Source organism: Gopherus evgoodei, chromosome 1 (genome assembly GCF_007399415.2).
Source record: "Gopherus evgoodei ecotype Sinaloan lineage chromosome 1, rGopEvg1_v1.p, whole genome shotgun sequence".
In the NCBI taxonomy this organism is placed as follows: domain Eukaryota; kingdom Metazoa; phylum Chordata; order Testudines; family Testudinidae; genus Gopherus; species Gopherus evgoodei.
This window is the reverse complement of record NC_044322.1, coordinates 214,768,673-214,786,376: the sequence shown is the minus strand read 5'-3', so window position 1 is coordinate 214,786,376 and position 17,704 is coordinate 214,768,673. Positions and strand designations below refer to the sequence as shown.

Below are 17,704 nucleotides of genomic sequence, written 5' to 3'. Positions count from 1 at the left end.
GTGCATTATTTCTCTGATCCATCCACATGCCACATTTTCACATTAGTGAGTTCATTTAAAACATCCTCAAAGTGGATGAGAGAGGAGTGGGCACATATTATCAAAATTGGAGGCACTTGGGTCAACCTTGAGAAGGCCACTGAAGAGTATCTTTAAAGGTCTCTTCTGCTCCCCTCTCAACCCTTAAAGCTTCTCTTTCAGATAAAGGAGATATGTCCTGTACCATATACGCCTTCAAGATGGACCAGGTTTGAAACACTTGCTCTGGCTCACCTACCCTATAACCCCCCACCCCCACCCCAAAGCCAAGCTGCTCCAAAATATTCAGTTGACTATATTACCTCTGTGCATGACACAAAACCTAAAAAAATCACAGTTAGTCATAGATTATTAGGATTGGAAGGGACCTCCAGAGATCATCTAGTCCAACCCCCTGTGTATGCATTTCCCCATGCTGTACCCAGCCACCTGTCTATGTGTGCCTCTCTAATACTCATTTTTCCTTTGGCTACACCCAAACATACCCACTTCTTGGGGACAGTTTCCCCATCTTGACACGTGTGCGTGAGAGAGAAATTAATATAGCAAAACACAAGATAGGCTGTGATGTGAATGTTTAGCCATGCATGTCATATGGGACATTATAGCAAAGACTCTTCATTAACCATATAACTACTAGGAACATAATCAGTCATTGATACATCTTACTGAGCTCTCATAACATTCTCCCTTGGGTGGCAAACTCTCCTCCCTCTCCACCAAATTAGGCAGCCTGGGGATGACAACATATCAATGGGAACAAACCAACAGGCCACTAGTAACTCGATCTAATGCACTGATGTTTATGAAGAATATTGTCCAGCATTCACTACTGCTCACACTGGCAGCAACGGGAAGCAGGGGTTGGAACATCTTATATAAATAGCAGGGAGCACCGTCTGTCATATTAAATATGTTACATGTTCAGACTGTTGGCTGTACAAAGCATTCAGAATATTTATATATTTATTTGTTTTATTTTTAAAGGACCCCTTTCCCCAGGTCAAACTGGAAGTCCTGTTTTAGTAAAGCTGAGTCCTTTCCTTGGTCTAACATGATCAGAGATCTCACATGTAGGATACAGAGGGCCTATTATACACAATGGGGAAGAGGGGTATTATACATCAGTGTAAAAGCAGAGTAAAATAAAATTGCCTAAATGCCTATAGCCAGCTGAGCTGCACTCTAGCAGGCAAGATCGACAATGGCAAGGCAGTAGGCACAGTTTTACTAAAACCCAGCTGGAGAAAATTTTCACTTGTCCTTTCAAGATGTCCTGATCCCGATTTCTTTAAAACAAACACAGTGGGTCCCTAGATGTAGCCTTCTGATAGTCTGTCCTCCTGTGTGTCCTTTGGAGGTTAGGGTCTTTGCTTGTACTAACAATAAGGTGTGGTGGCTACATCTCAGATGTGTCTTTGGTGTCTTTCCCAAAGAAGAAAGCAGGTGAGATGGTTTCTCTGGAGAACTGTGGTGGATTTTATCATTTTTGTTTGTCAAAAATGTATTGTGTTCTCTATGATGGACCCACCTCCACTACCTATAAAATTATGGGAATTTGCTGATGGCAGAGGAGGCTCTTCGGGGCTTTGCACCTCCTGTTTGGTTTCTCCCACTCCTGACTCCTGTAAGCTTGACTCTTGTCTTGAAGGTGCCTGGAAACCAGGCTCTACACCTAGGGGTTCGCTGTTCTGTAGGGGAAGCAGGGCCTTGTGCCGCGTCAGGCTGTCATCACTGTTTTGGACATCTAGGGAGTTCCTGTGTTTGACATTCTTGTTGGCCACAGAGTTCTTCTGGGGCTCCTCAAAGCTCAATGACAGGGTGACAGTCCCACTGCCAAAGCTGACTTTTTGCTTGCATCCACGCTTCTGCTGCTGCTGCTCCATGGAGGTAGGCAGAGGACAGGGGTCTTCATGGTTGCTCTTGCTACTCGTGGAGGATGATGGGGTAGAGCCCGTGGAACCACCTAAACTGTTAGATCTTTTGCGTGACACGTTGCTACGTCTCAGTGTGGCTCTGGCTGCAACTTTGAAGGCATGTGCAGCTGTACTGCAGCGCACTTCCTCAATGGTGTTGCGGGAAGGCTTAAAGAGGATGATGTAGACTTTGTTGAAGAAGATGCAAGCCAACTGCCCAAAGCTGGCAGCCAGGATGGCAATCACCTCCACAGCTGAGACAAACTTGCCATAGGTACTGGCATAGGCAGGTATGAAGGATATCCAAACAATGAAGAAGATCAGCATGCTGAAGGTGATGAACTTGGCTTCATTGAAGTTCTCTGGCAGCTTCCGAGATTTGAAAGCGAAGAAGAAGCAGATGGCAGCCAGGAGGCAGGTGTAACCAATCAGGAATCCCAGAGCCATCAGGGAGCCCTCATGGCAGGTGAGGAAGATGATCTCATCCTCCAACTCATGGTTCCGGTAGCTGGAAGGGGGAGCTGTGTAGAGCCAGATCACACAGATGATGATCTGCACAAAAGTACACAAGAAGACCAGAAGGAACTGCAGGTTGAGGCCCCACCATTTGCGATGGAGGCTTGTAGGGATCTTGGCTTCAAAAACCAGCAAGACGCGATTGGTCTTTACCAGGATGCAGGAGATGCAGAGGACAAAGCTGATACCAAAGGCTGGCTGCCGCAAACGGCAAGTCCAATCCTGAGGCTGGCCAATGAAGAATAGTGAGCTGGAGAAACAGCACAGCAGGGAGAACAGTAGGAGGTAGGACAACTCCCGGTTTGTGGCCTTGACAATGGGTGTATTGCGGAATTTGGTGAAGACCCCCAGAACAAAAGAAGTCAGGAAAATTCCCAGCACAGCAAAGAGAGTAAGAGCTATTCCAAAGGGCTCTGTCCAGGACAGGAACTCTATCTGCTTGGGGATGCAGGATGTGTGGTTTTCGTTGGACCAGAAATCCTCGGTGCACTTCTTACAAGCACTCGCATCTGCAAAATAAATAACACTGGATGAACAAGTTTGTTAGACTAGAGGGCCACCCAAAATAAAATGGGGCAATGTTTAGCTCCCTTCATCTTAAAAGGAGAAGTGCTTCCTTTAAAGATTACAGGTTCTAGCATAGAATGCTCTGAATCAAGAAGGAACATTTGCATGATGGGACCTGTAGCCTCTCAGGAGCCATAGATCTGTATTAAAGATGAAGGCCATTTATGAGCCACACAATAAAGTTCTGGGGCTGCACTCTGGCTTTTCAGACCAATTCCTTGGGAGAATTTTAGAATGTTTAAGTACTGCTCTCTACTTCTTGCAGTCTTTATTTATCTATCTACCTCACATACCTACTTCCTCCATCATCATGGTGGTACCTGAGTCCTTCTGGATGACTTGATAACGAATGATGAAAATCAAAAGAATATGCTAGCTTCTTTAGCTGCACTAGGATCCCACTTCATATCCTAGGAAGGTAAATCTTGGATGCATTTAAACTGTTCGTTTTAAGCAGACCATCAATGCCCTTGATTCCCCCCTCACTTGAGAATGGCAGGGAAAGGGAACCCTGACTAGCTGATGTCTTCTTTATGTTGTTCTAATCATGCACAACTCAACACTCCACAAAAACATAGAGAAGAGAAATTGGGATGTCCACCAGGTGCGTCCAGCCCTTTCAGTATGAGCCTGTGCAAAACACATGGAGTGTAGGTGTGTGATTAGGTCTCCCTCTAATGGCTGGCACTTCACTCAAAGGGGGCTTGTGGTTTTGGTGCTGAAGATCTCTGTGGATGGCCTGTGATGGGATGTTCATTATAAGTTTAGAACCTACACCTCAGCCATCAGCACTACAGTGCTGTGAGCAGACAAAGCATTCTGAGTACTGATCTGCAAATAACTCTATCAACTGTCCCACACCCTTTTGTTTTCAGAGCTTTTTATCTGAATACCGATTACAGCCACAACACATGGCTCTTAAACTGGAATGAGGCATTTGACTGATATTAATAATACACCCAGTAATGCTCCGTTAATGAGGGCAGAATATTCTGAACTCTCTGGAAAAGATGTGACATCATGGGCCGTGGCATGCCCAAAGGACTCTTCTATGGTCATTGTTGGAGAAAGTTATTCTTTAAATCTGCTTAAAAATAACAATAGCCATTAAAATACTGAAAAACAATAAATAAATAAATTAAATAAACCAGCGTTCTTCAGAATCTGTTAACAAATGCTCCTCTGTGATATCTCTCTCCTAATGTTTAGTTGGTCTTTTGTAAATTGTTCATGGGAGAAAATGTGAATAGAGGAAAAAGTCCACTGTTACTATAGAACAGAACATGTAATTTAGGTATTTCATTAACATTAATTCAGTCAAAAGTATAGTAATTATTATATACTATTTTATAGCCTTTTCATCTCACTGGCCTTTGCAAACTGTACACTACTTCACACACCACTGAAATGCAGCCACCTATCAGAACCTGGGACCATGGGGTTTCTGAGTGCTGAAACTTCCGCATCACCATTGGAAGCTGAGGCAGGGTTTCTGCTGGAGAACCCTAGCTAGACACTGCAGGAAGTACCTCTTAGCAGCACCTGAGTGGCAGCCCCCTGAATCCCTCTAATTGGCTCTTGCTGGTATATAAACCAAGAAGCCATCATGGAGAGCTGTTTGAGAAATGACACAAACAGCCTACTTGCTTCTGCTCCAGACCTTGCCTTGCTTCTGACCCTGGTTCATTTCCAACTCAGTTGTTTGTAACCTGGTGCCTGACTCTGACTTCCTGGTATCCTGACTTGGCTTGAGCCTGACTCTGCTTCTCATCTCGACTGCAACTTGGTAACTGAACAGTGCACACAGGCCACCCACAGCCCAGCTCAGACCCCTTTGGTTCCCCACTCCATCCAACCGCTCCATAGATAATGGAAGGGGCAGGTTGCCCTCCGACTGCGGCTTCCTGAAGGACTGGGACTTGCAGGACCAAGTCATCTGCGTGCAGGCAGAGAACCTAATGCTGCAGGCCCAAATGAGGTAGCTCACTGGCGAAGCACAGAGCCTATGTGAGCAGCTGGCACACCCACAGGGAGAAGCAGCTACACTATGGGCCTGAAACGGCTCCCACAATGCCACTGCCTGAATGGCTTCGTGGGGACTGCCAGAAATTCTGGGGGTTGCTGAACCAATGTAGGCTGCTCCTCCTGCTCTGTCCCAGTACATACCCCACCAACCAAACAAAGGTGGGGCTAGTAGTCAGCCTTCTTACCAGAAAAGTGCTCGCTTGGACGTCCCCATTGGAGCAGAACAGCCTAGTGCTCTCAAACTGTGATGCCTTCCAGAAAGCCTTCTCGACATTTTTTGAGGACTCACATTGGATCTGCTCCACAGAGGCTGCCCTCTGGAAGCTTGGCCAGGGGAAAGGGCTGGTCATCTCCTATGCTGCACATTTCCAACGGCTTGCGGCTGATGTCAAGTGGAATGGAGCAGCCCAACTATACGAAGTCTGTAGGAGACTCAGTGAGATGTAAAAGATGAGCTAGCTCGCATTGAAAGCCCCACTTGCCTAGAGGTCTTTCTTGATCTTGCCCTGTGCATTGACTCTCAGTTGCATAAGGGGAGGGAAGAAAGCAGGGGAGCCTAATGTTCCCATGCAAGAGGGTTACTCGCCCTGTGCAGTAACTAAGGTTCTTCAAGTTGTGTGTCTCCATGGTAGGTGCGACAGCACCCTGTGCCTAGGATCAGAAATCTTCACCAGCAGTGCCCATCGGACCGCACATGTGCCCTTTCCCTCTCTCCTGCTGTGTGCGGGATGTGTATATATAGTGCTGTGCAGTCTGATCGCTCCCAGTTCCTTCTCTGCCACAGATGTTTTCGGCTCCGAAGCAGAGGGGAGGAAGGCAAGTAGTAGAGCACCCATAAGGACACACATCTCGAAGAACCTCCATTACTGCACAGGGTGAGTAACAACTTCTTTGAGTGATGTCCCTATGGGTGCTCCACTGGAGGTGACTAGAAAGTAGTGCCCCTTGTTGGAAGGCTGGGGCTTTGAAGTGACATGTAGTGCTGAGGAGAGGACAGCATCTCCGAGGAGAGTGTCCATTGCCTAATAGCATAGTGCCGGGTGAAAATGTCTGTCAATGCCCATATGGCTGCCTTATAAATGCTATCAGTGGGAACATTATTAAGAATGGCAAATGTGTGGAATGTGTTCTGATTGAGGAAGGAATTTGTATATCGTGGAGTCTGTAAGATATACGTATACACTGGGAGATCCATTTAGAGAGGCATTGTTTAGCTATAGCTGTGCCTCTGGATCTTTTGGTGGTGGAGAGGAATAATCATGGCAATTTCCAGAAGGGGTTAGTCCTATCCAAGTAGATGACTACTGTGCGCCTCCCATCTCGGGTGTGTAGAGCCACCTCCTGTTGATTACTGTGAGGCTTCAGGAAAAAGCAAGGGAGCTGTATCGATTGACTGAGATGAAAAATTGTTGGGACCTTAGGTAAAAATCTTAGATGTGGACATAGTGTTAACTTTGTCTTTATAAAACACTGTGTATGGTGGATATGCCGAGGGCCGTGATTTTGCCCACCTGTCTAGCAGAGGTGATGGCAACAAGAAAGACTGTGTTCATTGATAGGTGTTGTAGCGGGGTGTCACCAGCTCTGGCCTTAAAGGGCTTAAAACAGCCCTGGGGAGGGCTGTGGCTGGGAGCAAGCAGTTCCCAGGCTGATTGGGGGAAACAGGCTCAGATGTGGCCATGCCCCAGTCAGGGCTCAGCTGGCCCTTATAAGAGGGCAGTGGGCCAGGAGCAGAGACACTCTCTCTCTAGCCTGTTGAGAGGGAGGGACTTGGCTGCTGGGAGTGTACCAAAGTACCTGAGCTGGAGCAGGGCTGGGGGAAGGCCCAGGGAGCTGAGGAGCTCCAGCCTGGAAACCCCAGGCTGTGGCCTAGTGGAAGGCCGAATAGGTACTGGGGTTGCAGGGGGCAGCCCAAAAGGGATAGACAGAAGCAGCAGGTCCAAACTCCCTGGCTCGTGATGAGTAGCTTATACTGCAGTCTGCCCCAGGAAATGGGGGCTAGTTAGGGGCTGGAAGTAGCCTACAACTGAGGAGAGGCGGGGAAAGGGTGTGGGGGTTCCCCAGGGAGAGTAGACCCAGAAACTGAGTGGTGTATTGCCAGGGGGCAGCACCCCAGATAAAAGGGCACTGGGTCCAGGAGGGACACGGGGGGCCAGGGAAAGCAGGACACCAGCCTGCAAAGGGTGCTCTGATGACTGGAGAGCTAATTCCCTGAGGCAACCAGCAGGAGGCGCCACAGGGGTGAGTCGCCACACGGTTACAGTGTTTGTAAGAACAGGTTGCCACTTGTTGAAACGGGGGCTTTCAGGGAACGTAGGATTAGGCTGGGGTCACATTTTGGGATTGGGTCTTATATATGGGGATAGAGATTTTGAATATGCCTCAAGAAGCGCTTTGTGAATGGGTGTCTGAAGACAGAGAGGATGTAAATAGGGGAGTGAAGGGTAGTGATTACTGCCAAGTGTACTCTAATAGAGCTATTGGCAAATCCTGACTATTTCAGGTGGAGAAGGTAGGCAAGAATAAGGGGCAACGGAGCATGTGCTGCATCAACCCGGTGTGAGGCACTCCAGCAGTGAAATCTAGTTCATTTGTGAATGTAAGTTCGTCTGGTCATCTCACGTCTGCTATTCAAAAGTTTGACTGCATCTGAGTGGGTTATTTCTGGACCCTGGGACCATGGAGGAGCCAGGATTTGAGGTGGAGCATCTATGAATTGGGATGGAGATGCATCTTGTGAAAGGAGCCACAGCATTAGGTGGAGAGAGATCGGTCGGCATACCATCATGCATAGAAGGTAAGTATAACAGACCTATCATGGCCATGTTGGAGCTATTCGTATGACAGGAGCTCAGTCTTCCTACATTTTGCAAAGTACTCAGAATAGGAGGGAAAAAGGAGGGAAGACATAAGGGAGTGGTGTATCCCAGGTTATGAGGAACACATCCCCCAGCAATCGGTGCCCCAGTCCCAACCTGGAACAGAATTGAGCGCAATGGGCATTGTGTTGAGTGGCAAAGAGAGAGATGGTGGGATGGCCCCATCAGTTGAATGCTCGCATATCCAGCTCTCACTCATGATCCTGTGAGAACATCCTGCTCAGTGCATCCACAGTGGTGTTTTGGTGCCCTGGGAGGTAAATGGCTGAAATGAAGATGTCATTCTAGATACACCAGTTCCACAGTTTGATCGCCTCCAAGCATAGAGAGTGGGACCTCAGTTCACGCCCCCGGTTGATGTAATTCATGCAGGCAAGATTGTCCATCACCTCTCTGACGGTGTGATGTTTGAGAAGAGGTAGGAAATGTTGGCAGGCATTGCGGACTGCTCATAGTTCTAGGAAGTTGATGTGTAAGATGGAGTCGGTGGATGACTATCTGCCCTGCACTGTGTGTTCATGTATATGCGCTCCCCCAACTGACTAGGGAGGCATCGGTGGTTAGGAACATAGTCGCTGATGGTTGTAGGGAAGGAACTCCAACACAAAGGTAGCTGGGCTGTGTCTACACAGCAGTAAGTGACTTGCCTCGACATAGATAAAAGTTTGTGAATGCTGTGCTTGTGAGGGAGGTATATAGTATGGAGCCAAGCTTGAAGACATTGCATGTGCAGTCTTGCATGCCTGACCACAAACATGGCTGTTGTCATGTGGCCTAGAAGCTGGAGGCACATTCATGCAGAGATCTGGGGGGTAGACTCGTGCGGCGGATATCTGATCCATTATAGCTGAGAATCTGTGAAATGGTAGGATGGCTCTGGCTTGTATGCCATCCAACTATGCACCGATGAATTCCAGCTGTTGTACTGGCATTAGAGTGGACTTTTCTAGATTCACAAGGAGGTCTAGCTTTGTGAACAGCTCCACTGTTACACAGACGGCTCAGGGAGCATTGATTTTGGATGAGGCCTTGAGGAGACAATAGTCCAAGTATGGGTAAATTATGATTCCTTGTTTCCTTAGGTAGGCCGTGACTACCGTGAGGACCTTGGAGAACACCTGAGGCACAGTGGATAGTCCAAAGGGCAGTACTTTGTACTGGCAGTGGTTGGTGTCCATGACTAACTGGAGGAATTGTCTGTGGCAGGATGTATGGAAATATGAAAGTATGCATCTTGGAAGTCGAGGGCTGAGAACCAGTCCCCCTGTTCCAGTGCTGGGATAACAGTGGAGAGGGTAACTATCTTGAAACATTGCAGCTTGATGAATTTGTTTAGATTCCGAAGGTCTAGGATGGGACACCAGCCACTGGACTTCTTCTGACTCAGAAAATAGTAGGAGTAGAAGCTCTGTCCCATGTGTTGGGAAGGAACCTGTTCTATGGCTCCCAGTTGCAGAAGAGGACTTATTTCTCCCCGTGAGAGGGGTCCTGAAGACGGATGGTGAGGAGAGGTGGTGGGGTGGGATATATAGGAAGGGGATGGAGTATCCTTCCTTGATTATCTCTAGACTCCACTTGTCTAAGGTAAGGAGACTTTAAGATGGGGAAAATGGAGCTAGCTGGTCATCAAACTGTTGGAATGTCAGGAATGGCGGGGATGATTTGAACAAGGGAAGGCTTCTTGAGACCTTGACCACACTTTCAGAATTGTTGTTTTGGTGCTGGTGCATGACAGGTAGCCTCTTGAGGAGTCGGTTATCTACTTTTAGTCAGAGTCCTTTGTCGACAGCCTTGTGTATTGTACTGCCATTGAGGGATGTATTGTTGAATTTGAGATTGTGGGGGGAGTTGGTACTTTGTTGAACGTCTCTTTGGTGCTGGTGTGTATATCCTGAGAGAATGAAATGTAGCTGGGGATTCTTTAAAGGAGTGCAGAGAGTTTTCTGTATGCTCTGAGAAGAGTTTCTGACCTTCAAATGGTAAGCCCTCTACTGATAAGTCATGGCAGAGTGCCTCCAATTTGGAGTTGTTCAGATAATTATACTTCATAATTTGAAATCCTAAATTGGAGCATGGCTGAAGAATATGTCTTGCATCCAAATAGGTCCAGGCATTTCCAATCTCTGCCTGGATGACTATATCAAGATTGGTATTGACAGCTTCTCTCTTGCACCACATTGACCACCAAAGAAGTGTGGTGGGGTACGAAAATAAAAAAATTTGTCGGCATGTTTGCAGGTCAGAGAGATGGAAGCCATGGTCTGCCACAGAACCTTGAAGGGGTCGAGAAGAGCCTAATTGATTGGTAGTGTGATCTTTGAGGAAGAGGATATGTGGAAGATATTCACCAGTTTATGCTGCTGGTCTTTGGCTTCCTCCAATGGAATCTATAGGGAGTCTGCCATCCTATGGAATAGATCTTGAAAGTGCCTTAAGTCATCAGCAGATGCAGGGGGTGGAGGCATAATCACCTCATTAGGTGAGGAGGAGGAAAAATGTGAAGTTGGGAAAGCCTCCTCTTCCTGTCCTTTCTCCTGTTTTTCCTCCTCAGTGGATACCAGTGGCAGTTTGACTTCCTGAGGGCAAGAGACTGACGGAGGAGGGAGAGGTCTCTAGCTCTGCTCTCTGGGAGCATTTCTGAATTGTGCCCTGTACATAGCCCAAGGGTCTCAATATGACCAGTTTGGTGGAAGTGTGTGATAGGATCACCTATGAATAAACAACCTGGAACTGGGGTACCACTGTGCCCCCTTAACTCTCTAGCCTGGGCTGTCTCTTATAATGCTTTGCTAGTGAAAAGCAGCAACCCCCTCTGGGCACTATTATCACTCAGTACAACAGCCTGTGGAGCCCCACACCCAGCTAAATTGCATGAATTCTCCCTGAACCACTTACGAATCACATAGATAAAGGCACCAGAAAATCTCCTAAGCCCCCAGCCTTGCACTGTGGAATATACCATCTTGCCCTCATCAGGCACCTGACCACTATAAGTTTATTACCCACTTCACCCCATTCTCAATGTGGAGAGGACACACACTAGCCTTTGTGAAATAAGTTGAGCTTTCCCAAGCACTTCAACCAAAATACACTGTTTTAGGTAAAATATAAAACAGATTTATTAAGTACAGAAAGATAGATTTTAGTGATTATAAGTGCTAAGCACAAAAGGTCAGAGATAGTTACCAAAGAAAATGAAAGGTAAGCTCACAGTCTAAATCTTAAACCTTGTTAGAATGGGCAGTATTTGAAACAACCAGTTCTCTCACCCTACTAGATGTTAAGTTTTTAATACACAGGCTTCCCCTTTAAACCTGGGACCAGTCTCGTCAGTTCAAGTCTTTGTCTTCCCCGTGTTCTTATTGCTCCCCTTGTAGGTGGGGGAGGAGAAAGGCAAAGGCATGATGCTACTGTCCCCTATTTTATATCCTCAGTCCATATGCCTGGAAAACACTAGCCCAGACATGTCCTAGTGGGCTTTGCTGAGTCAGAGTTGAGCAATCTCCCATTGTGTGATGCTTGTGCACCCCCCTTACAATATCATAAATCCCTTCTTTACAACTCCCCTACTGATTAATGGTCACTTAACACCATCCTGGGAGTTGATCACCACCTAGCAGTAGAGACTCTCAAACTGACATCATATTTCAGTAACAGCCATACAGCAAAATCTCATAACTTCATACACACTAACGATATACATATTTGGACAGAACAATGGGTTTCAGCAGATCATGACCTTTCATATGATATCTTACATGGCATGCTTTGTATAAAATATATCATAATTATATGACAAGGGTGAATATGGGGGTTCCAGAGTGCTGCTTTGAGGTACAGAGTGCCATGGAGTGGCATATGTGGCTGCGTCCATGGTGGCCCCTGTCAGGACTAGGGGCCAGAGGTAGTTTGCATATAGTGAGGATAAGCCAGTGCAATTTGTCCAGTAGTCGAGGGAACAATGGAGCCCTCGTCGTCCTCTACTTCCTCATCCTCACTGGGGAAGGGAGGTGCTGTTCTCAGCGGAGTGAGGGAGGAATTTTGTGAGTCCAGAGAGGAGGGTAGAAGTGAGGGGAGGTCCCGTTGAAGAAGTGATGACTTACTTGGTGCCGATGGCTTTGTTGGTGCCAGAAATGATGTCAGTGCCATAGCTCCTGCGCACAGGCTGCCTCGGTCCCCAGAGCTGGGAAACGGTGCCGAGGGCTGAAGGTCTGCGCAGACAGGGTCTTTAGACTGTTTCTTTGAGTTGGTACCAGAGGTATTTGGACAAGCCCTGGACCTGTGTCCCCTGTTGGATGAGACTGAAGGCACCGATCTAGCTGGGGGTGGTATTCTGGCAGGCTGCGCCTCAAGAGTGTGAGGAAGAGGAAGCCCGTTTCTTGTCAAATGCATGATTACAGGATGACTTTCTTTTCCAAGTGTGTGGAGAGTGGTGGGCAGCTGATGACCTGGCAGAGCACGAGGGCCTCTGTGGGAAAGAGTCCAGGTCCAGGTTCATTGCTGCATGTAGCGATTTCTTCATGAGGAGAAATTTCAATCTAATGTCCCTTTCTTTCCTGGCTCTGGGTTTCAGGCCAAGGCAATGGGAACATAGTTGAGGGATATATCCTCTCCTTGACAGTGGATACATTGCAGGTGGCCGTCCATTATCGAGAAGATGGTCCCACACGAATCACACCTCTTAAACCTGGAAAAGCTGTGCATAAGAGTGAAGGGAAAAGGCTTCCTAGTTGGCAAGGGTGCAAAACGGGCGAAAATGGAAACCTAAGCTATGAGAAGAACTGTAAAGATAAACAATTTTTTTTAGATAGAAGGAAAAAGAAGAAGAAGAGGAAAGTACTAATTACACTATCAGGTAAGGCACCATCTATGAGGGACTAGAAACAGCAGGCTCTGCTAGCAGATGCCATCCCAGACCAAAGATGTTAGAGAAGGAACTGGGGGGCCTTCGGACCAGACAGCCCTATATATATGTCCTGCGTGCAGTGCAAAAGAGGAGACATGCCCATGTGTAGTCCGATGGGCGCTACTGATGAAGATCTCCAAACCCAGGCGCAGGGGGTGCTGCCATACCTACAGTAAAGCAGCCATAGGGACATCACTTGAAGAAGAACTGCCTGCTACACCAAAGCCTGTTAACCCGAGTCCTGAAATGATGCAGGTTTGCCTGGGTTGCAGACACCTGACCTCAGAGGAGAAAGAATGTCAATGGCAGCTGAAACTCTGTACTGTGGGGTGTCAGGACATGCCCTCGCCTCCTGTCCAGCTGGAAAGAGCTTGGAAAATGGACCAGTCCAAGTGCGGGGTGGGGGGTACAGCTTGGCCATTACCAGAGCTCCATGCTCTAGAACTACCTTCACCCCTCAAGTAGAACCTGACCCAGGAACCATGGGGTTTCCCTGCATTTCTAACTGCTCCTGAGGTTGTGAGTCTTCAGACAGGTGAAGCAGATCCCACCACTACTAGTGATGATAGATGCCACTGTCAACTTTATAGGCACTAAGGTAGCCCAAATCATCCAGATCCCTCTCTGGCCAAAACCTACACCAGACCTGGTAGAAATGGTTGATGGTTTGCCTCTGCTGTCAGAACTGATGACCCAAGAGACTGTTTCCTTAGAGGCCATAGGGGAAGGGCACCAGGAAATAATATGCTTTCTTCCCAATAATTCTTGGCATTCTTTGGTTGTAGCGACATGGCCTGTGTATATCCTGGTGGTGGAGGAACATTCGCTTCTCCTCTAAATATTACCAGAAAGTTTGCCTCGAACAAATCAACAACCCCTCAGGTGACCTGCAACCAGGGCCCCAGGATCAGATAAGACCCTTGGAAGTGAGACCCTGGATGGCAGGGGCTAACCCAGAAAGGAGTAACTCCAGACCAGAACCTCAGCTTCCTGTACACATACCAAGACTACCTGGGTTTGGTGGGAAAGAAAAACACGGATTCATTACCCCCACATAGGAACTACAACTGTCCAACAGACTTACAACCCAGGGCAAAGGTGCCCTGTGGATGGATATACACCATGCCTGAACCAGAAATGGAGGTACTATGCATGTATATCCAGGACAATCTCGTAAAGGGCTTCATTCAGAGATCTACCTCTTGAGCAGGGGCACCAGTCCTCTTTGTGCAAGAAAAGAATGTATCACTGCACCTCTGCATGGATTATCGTGCATTGAATCAGCTGACTATTTGTAACCGGTACCCCCTGCCCCTCACCCTGGAATTGCCTGATGACTCACCTAGGTTTTGGGGGGCATACGATCTAGAGCACATAAGGCCTGGGGATGAATGGAAGGCTGCTTTTTGTATCTGATGTGAGCACTTTGAATACTCAGTAATGCTGTTTGGCTTAACCAGTGCCTTCACAACATTTCAACAGTTCGTAAACAATATGGTCAGGGACATCTTAGATTGTATATAATCACCTATCCTGATGATATACTGGAGTTGTCTGAGAACCCTGAGCAGCAGACTCTCTGGTCTGTCCTGGATAGACTATGGAGGCATGGTTTCTATGCCAAACTAGAGAAGTGCACCTTTGACCAGACCACCCTTGAAGTTTTATGTTCCCTAGTTTCCCCAGAGGGTACTCAGATTGACCTGTAGAAGACGGAAGCCATGCACAACTGGACAGCACTCCAGCTCCTCTGAGAACTTCAGTGCTTCCTGGACTTCTGCAAATTTTTATAGGTGACTCATTGCCAACTTCTCAGAACAAATAACCCCCGACCTCCATCCTTCATAAAGCCATTTGGTTCACTTGGTCACCTGAAGGCCAGCTCACTTTTGACCGGTTTAAGATCGCCTTCACCACAGCTCTGATTTTGGCATACTCTGACCCAATTTTCCTGTTAATAATGGAAGTGGATGTGTCCAACATGACCATCGGGACAGTACTCTTGCAGAGAGTTGGATCCTAGTAACAAAATGTTTTTTAAGTACATCAGAAGCAGGAAGCCTGCTAAACAACCAGTGGGGCCCCTTGACTATCAAAATACAAAAGAAGCGCTTAAAGATGATAAATCATTGCGGAGAAACTAAATGGATTCTTTGCTTCAGTCTTCACGGCTGAGGATGTTAGGGAGATTCCCAAACCTGAGCCCTCTTTCGTAGGTGACAAATCTGAGGATCTGTCACAGATTGAAGTGTCACTAGAGGAGGTGTTGGAATTAATTGATAAACTCAACATTAACAAGTCACTGGGACCAGATGGCATTCACCCAAGAGTTCTGAAAGAACTCAAATGTGAAGTTGCGGAACTATTAACTAAGGTTTGTAACCTGTCCTTTAAATCAGCTTTGGTACCCAATGGCTGGAAGTTAGCTAATGTAACGCCAATATTTAAAAAGGGCTCTAGAGGTGATCTTGGCAATTACAGATCGGTAAGTGTAATGTCGGTACCAGGCAAATTAGTCGAAATAATAGTTAAGAATAAAATTGTCAGACACATAGAAAAACATAAACTGTTGAGCAATAGTCAACATGGTTTCTGTAAAGAGAAATCGTGTCTTACTAATCTATTAGAGTTCTTTGAAGGGGTCAGCAAACATGTGGACAAGGGGAATCCAGTGGACATAGTGTACTTAGATTTCCAGAAAGCCTTTGACAAGGTCCCTCACCAAAGGCTCTTACGTAAATTAAGCTGTCATGGGATAAAAGGGAAGGTCCTTTCATGGATTGAGAACTGGTTAAAAGACAGGGAACAAAGGGTAGCAATTAATGGTAAATTCTCAGAATGGAGAGGGGTAACTAGTGGTGTTCCCCAGGGGTCAGTCCTAGAACCAATCCTATTCAATTTATTCATAAATGATCTGGAGAAAGGGGTAAACAGTGAGGTGGCAAAGTTTGCAGATGATACTAAACTACTCAAGATAGTTAAAACCAAAGCAGATTGTGAAGAACTTCAAAAAGATCTCACAAAACTAAGTGATTGGGCAACAAAATGGCAAATGAAATTTAATGTGGATAAATGTAAAGTAATGCACATTGGAAAAAATAACCTCAACTATACATACAATATGATGGGGGCTAATTTAGCTACAACGAGTCAGGAAAAAGATCTTGGCGTCATCGTGGATAGTTCTCTGAAGGTGTCCACGCAGTGCGCAGAGGCGGTCAAAAAAGCGAACAGGATGTTAGGAATCATTAAAAAGGGGATAGAGAATAAGACAGAGAATATCTTATTGCCCTTATATAAATCCATGGTACGCCCACATCTCGAATACTGTGTACAGATGTGGTCTCCTCACCTCAAAAAAGATATTCTAGCACTAGAAAAGGTTCAGAAAAGGGCAACTAAAATGATCAGTGGTTTGGAGAGGGTCCCATACTAGGAAAGATTAAAGAGGCTAGGCCCCTTCAGCTTCGAAAAGAGGAGACTAAGGGGGGATATGATAGAGGTATATAAAATCATGAGTGATGTAGAAAAAGTGGATAACGAAAAGTTATTTACTTATTCCCATAATATAAGAACTAGGGGTCACCAAATGAAATTAAGAGGTAGCAGGTTTAAAACAAATAAAAGGAAGTTCTTCTTCATGCAGCGCACAGTCAACTTGTGGAACTCCTTACCTGAGGAGGTTGTGAAGGCTGGGACTATAACAATAAGGACAGGGTAGGCCCACTGCTCAATGAGGAGGGGGTAACAGTAACGGGAGACTTGGAAATGGCAGAGATGCTTAATGACTTCTTTGTTTCGGTCTTCACTGAGAAGTCTGAAGGAATGTCTAGTATAGTGAATGCTTACGGGAAGAGGGTAGGTTTAGAAGAGAAAATAAGGAAAGAGCAAGTAAAAAAGCACTTAGAAAAGTTAGATGCCTGTAAGTCACCAGGGCCTGATGAAATGCATCCTAGAATACTCAAGGAGTTAATAGAGGAGGTATCTGAGCCTCTAGCTATTATCTTTGGGAAATCATGGGAGACGGGGGAGATCCCAGAAGACTGGAAGGGGGCAAATATAGTGCCCATCTATAAAAAGGGAAATAAAAACAACCCAGGAAACTACAGACCAGTTAGTTTAACTTCTGTGCCAGGGAAGATAATGGAGCAGGTAATCAAAGAAATCATCTGCAAACACTTGGAAGGTGGTAAGGTGATAGGGAATAGCCAGCATGGATTTGTAAAGAACAAATCGTGTCAAACTAATCTGATAACGTTCTTTGATAGGATAACAAGCCTTGTGGATAAGGGAGAAGCGGTGGATGTGATATACCTAGACTTTAGTAAGGCATTTGATACAGTTTCGCATGATATTCTTATAGATAAGCTAGGAAAGTACAATTTAGATGGGGCTACTATAAGGTGGGTGCATAACTGGCTGGATAACCGTACTCAGAGAGTAGTTGTTAATGGCTCCCAATCCTGCTGGAAAGGTATAACAAGTGGGGTTCCGCAGGGGTCTGTTTTGGGACCGGTTCTGTTCAATATCTTCATCAACGATTTAGATGTTGGCATAGAAAGTACGCTTATTAAGTTTGCGGATGATACCAAACTGGGAGGGATTGCAACTGCTCTGGAGGACAGGGTCAAAATTCAAAATGATCTGGACAAATTGGAGAAATGGTCTGAGGTAAACAGGATGAAGTTCAATAAAGATAAATGCAAAGTGCTCCACTTAGGAAGGAACAATCAGTTTCACACATACAGAATGGGAAGAGACTGTCTAGGAAGGAGTATGGCAGAAAGAGATCTAGGGGTCATAGTGGACCACAAGCTTAATATGAGTGAACAGTGTGATACTGTTGCAAAAAAAGC

General features: G+C 46.3%; 1 protein-coding gene across 3 annotated transcripts in view; it reads right to left on the bottom strand.

Annotated features, from left to right (window-relative positions):
* Nucleotides 1-937: 937 nt before the first annotated feature.
* The window catches only part of CASR (calcium sensing receptor), a 190,409-nt gene continuing 173,642 nt past the window's right edge, over nt 938-17,704 (bottom strand). For all 3 annotated transcript variants that reach the window (XM_030535075.1, XM_030535095.1, XM_030535085.1), the window contains one exon: nt 938-2,980. In XM_030535075.1, coding sequence (XP_030390935.1) covers nt 1,536-2,980 — 1,445 coding nt within the window. In that variant the 3' untranslated portion in view covers nt 938-1,535. The remainder of the gene's footprint in view (nt 2,981-17,704) is intronic.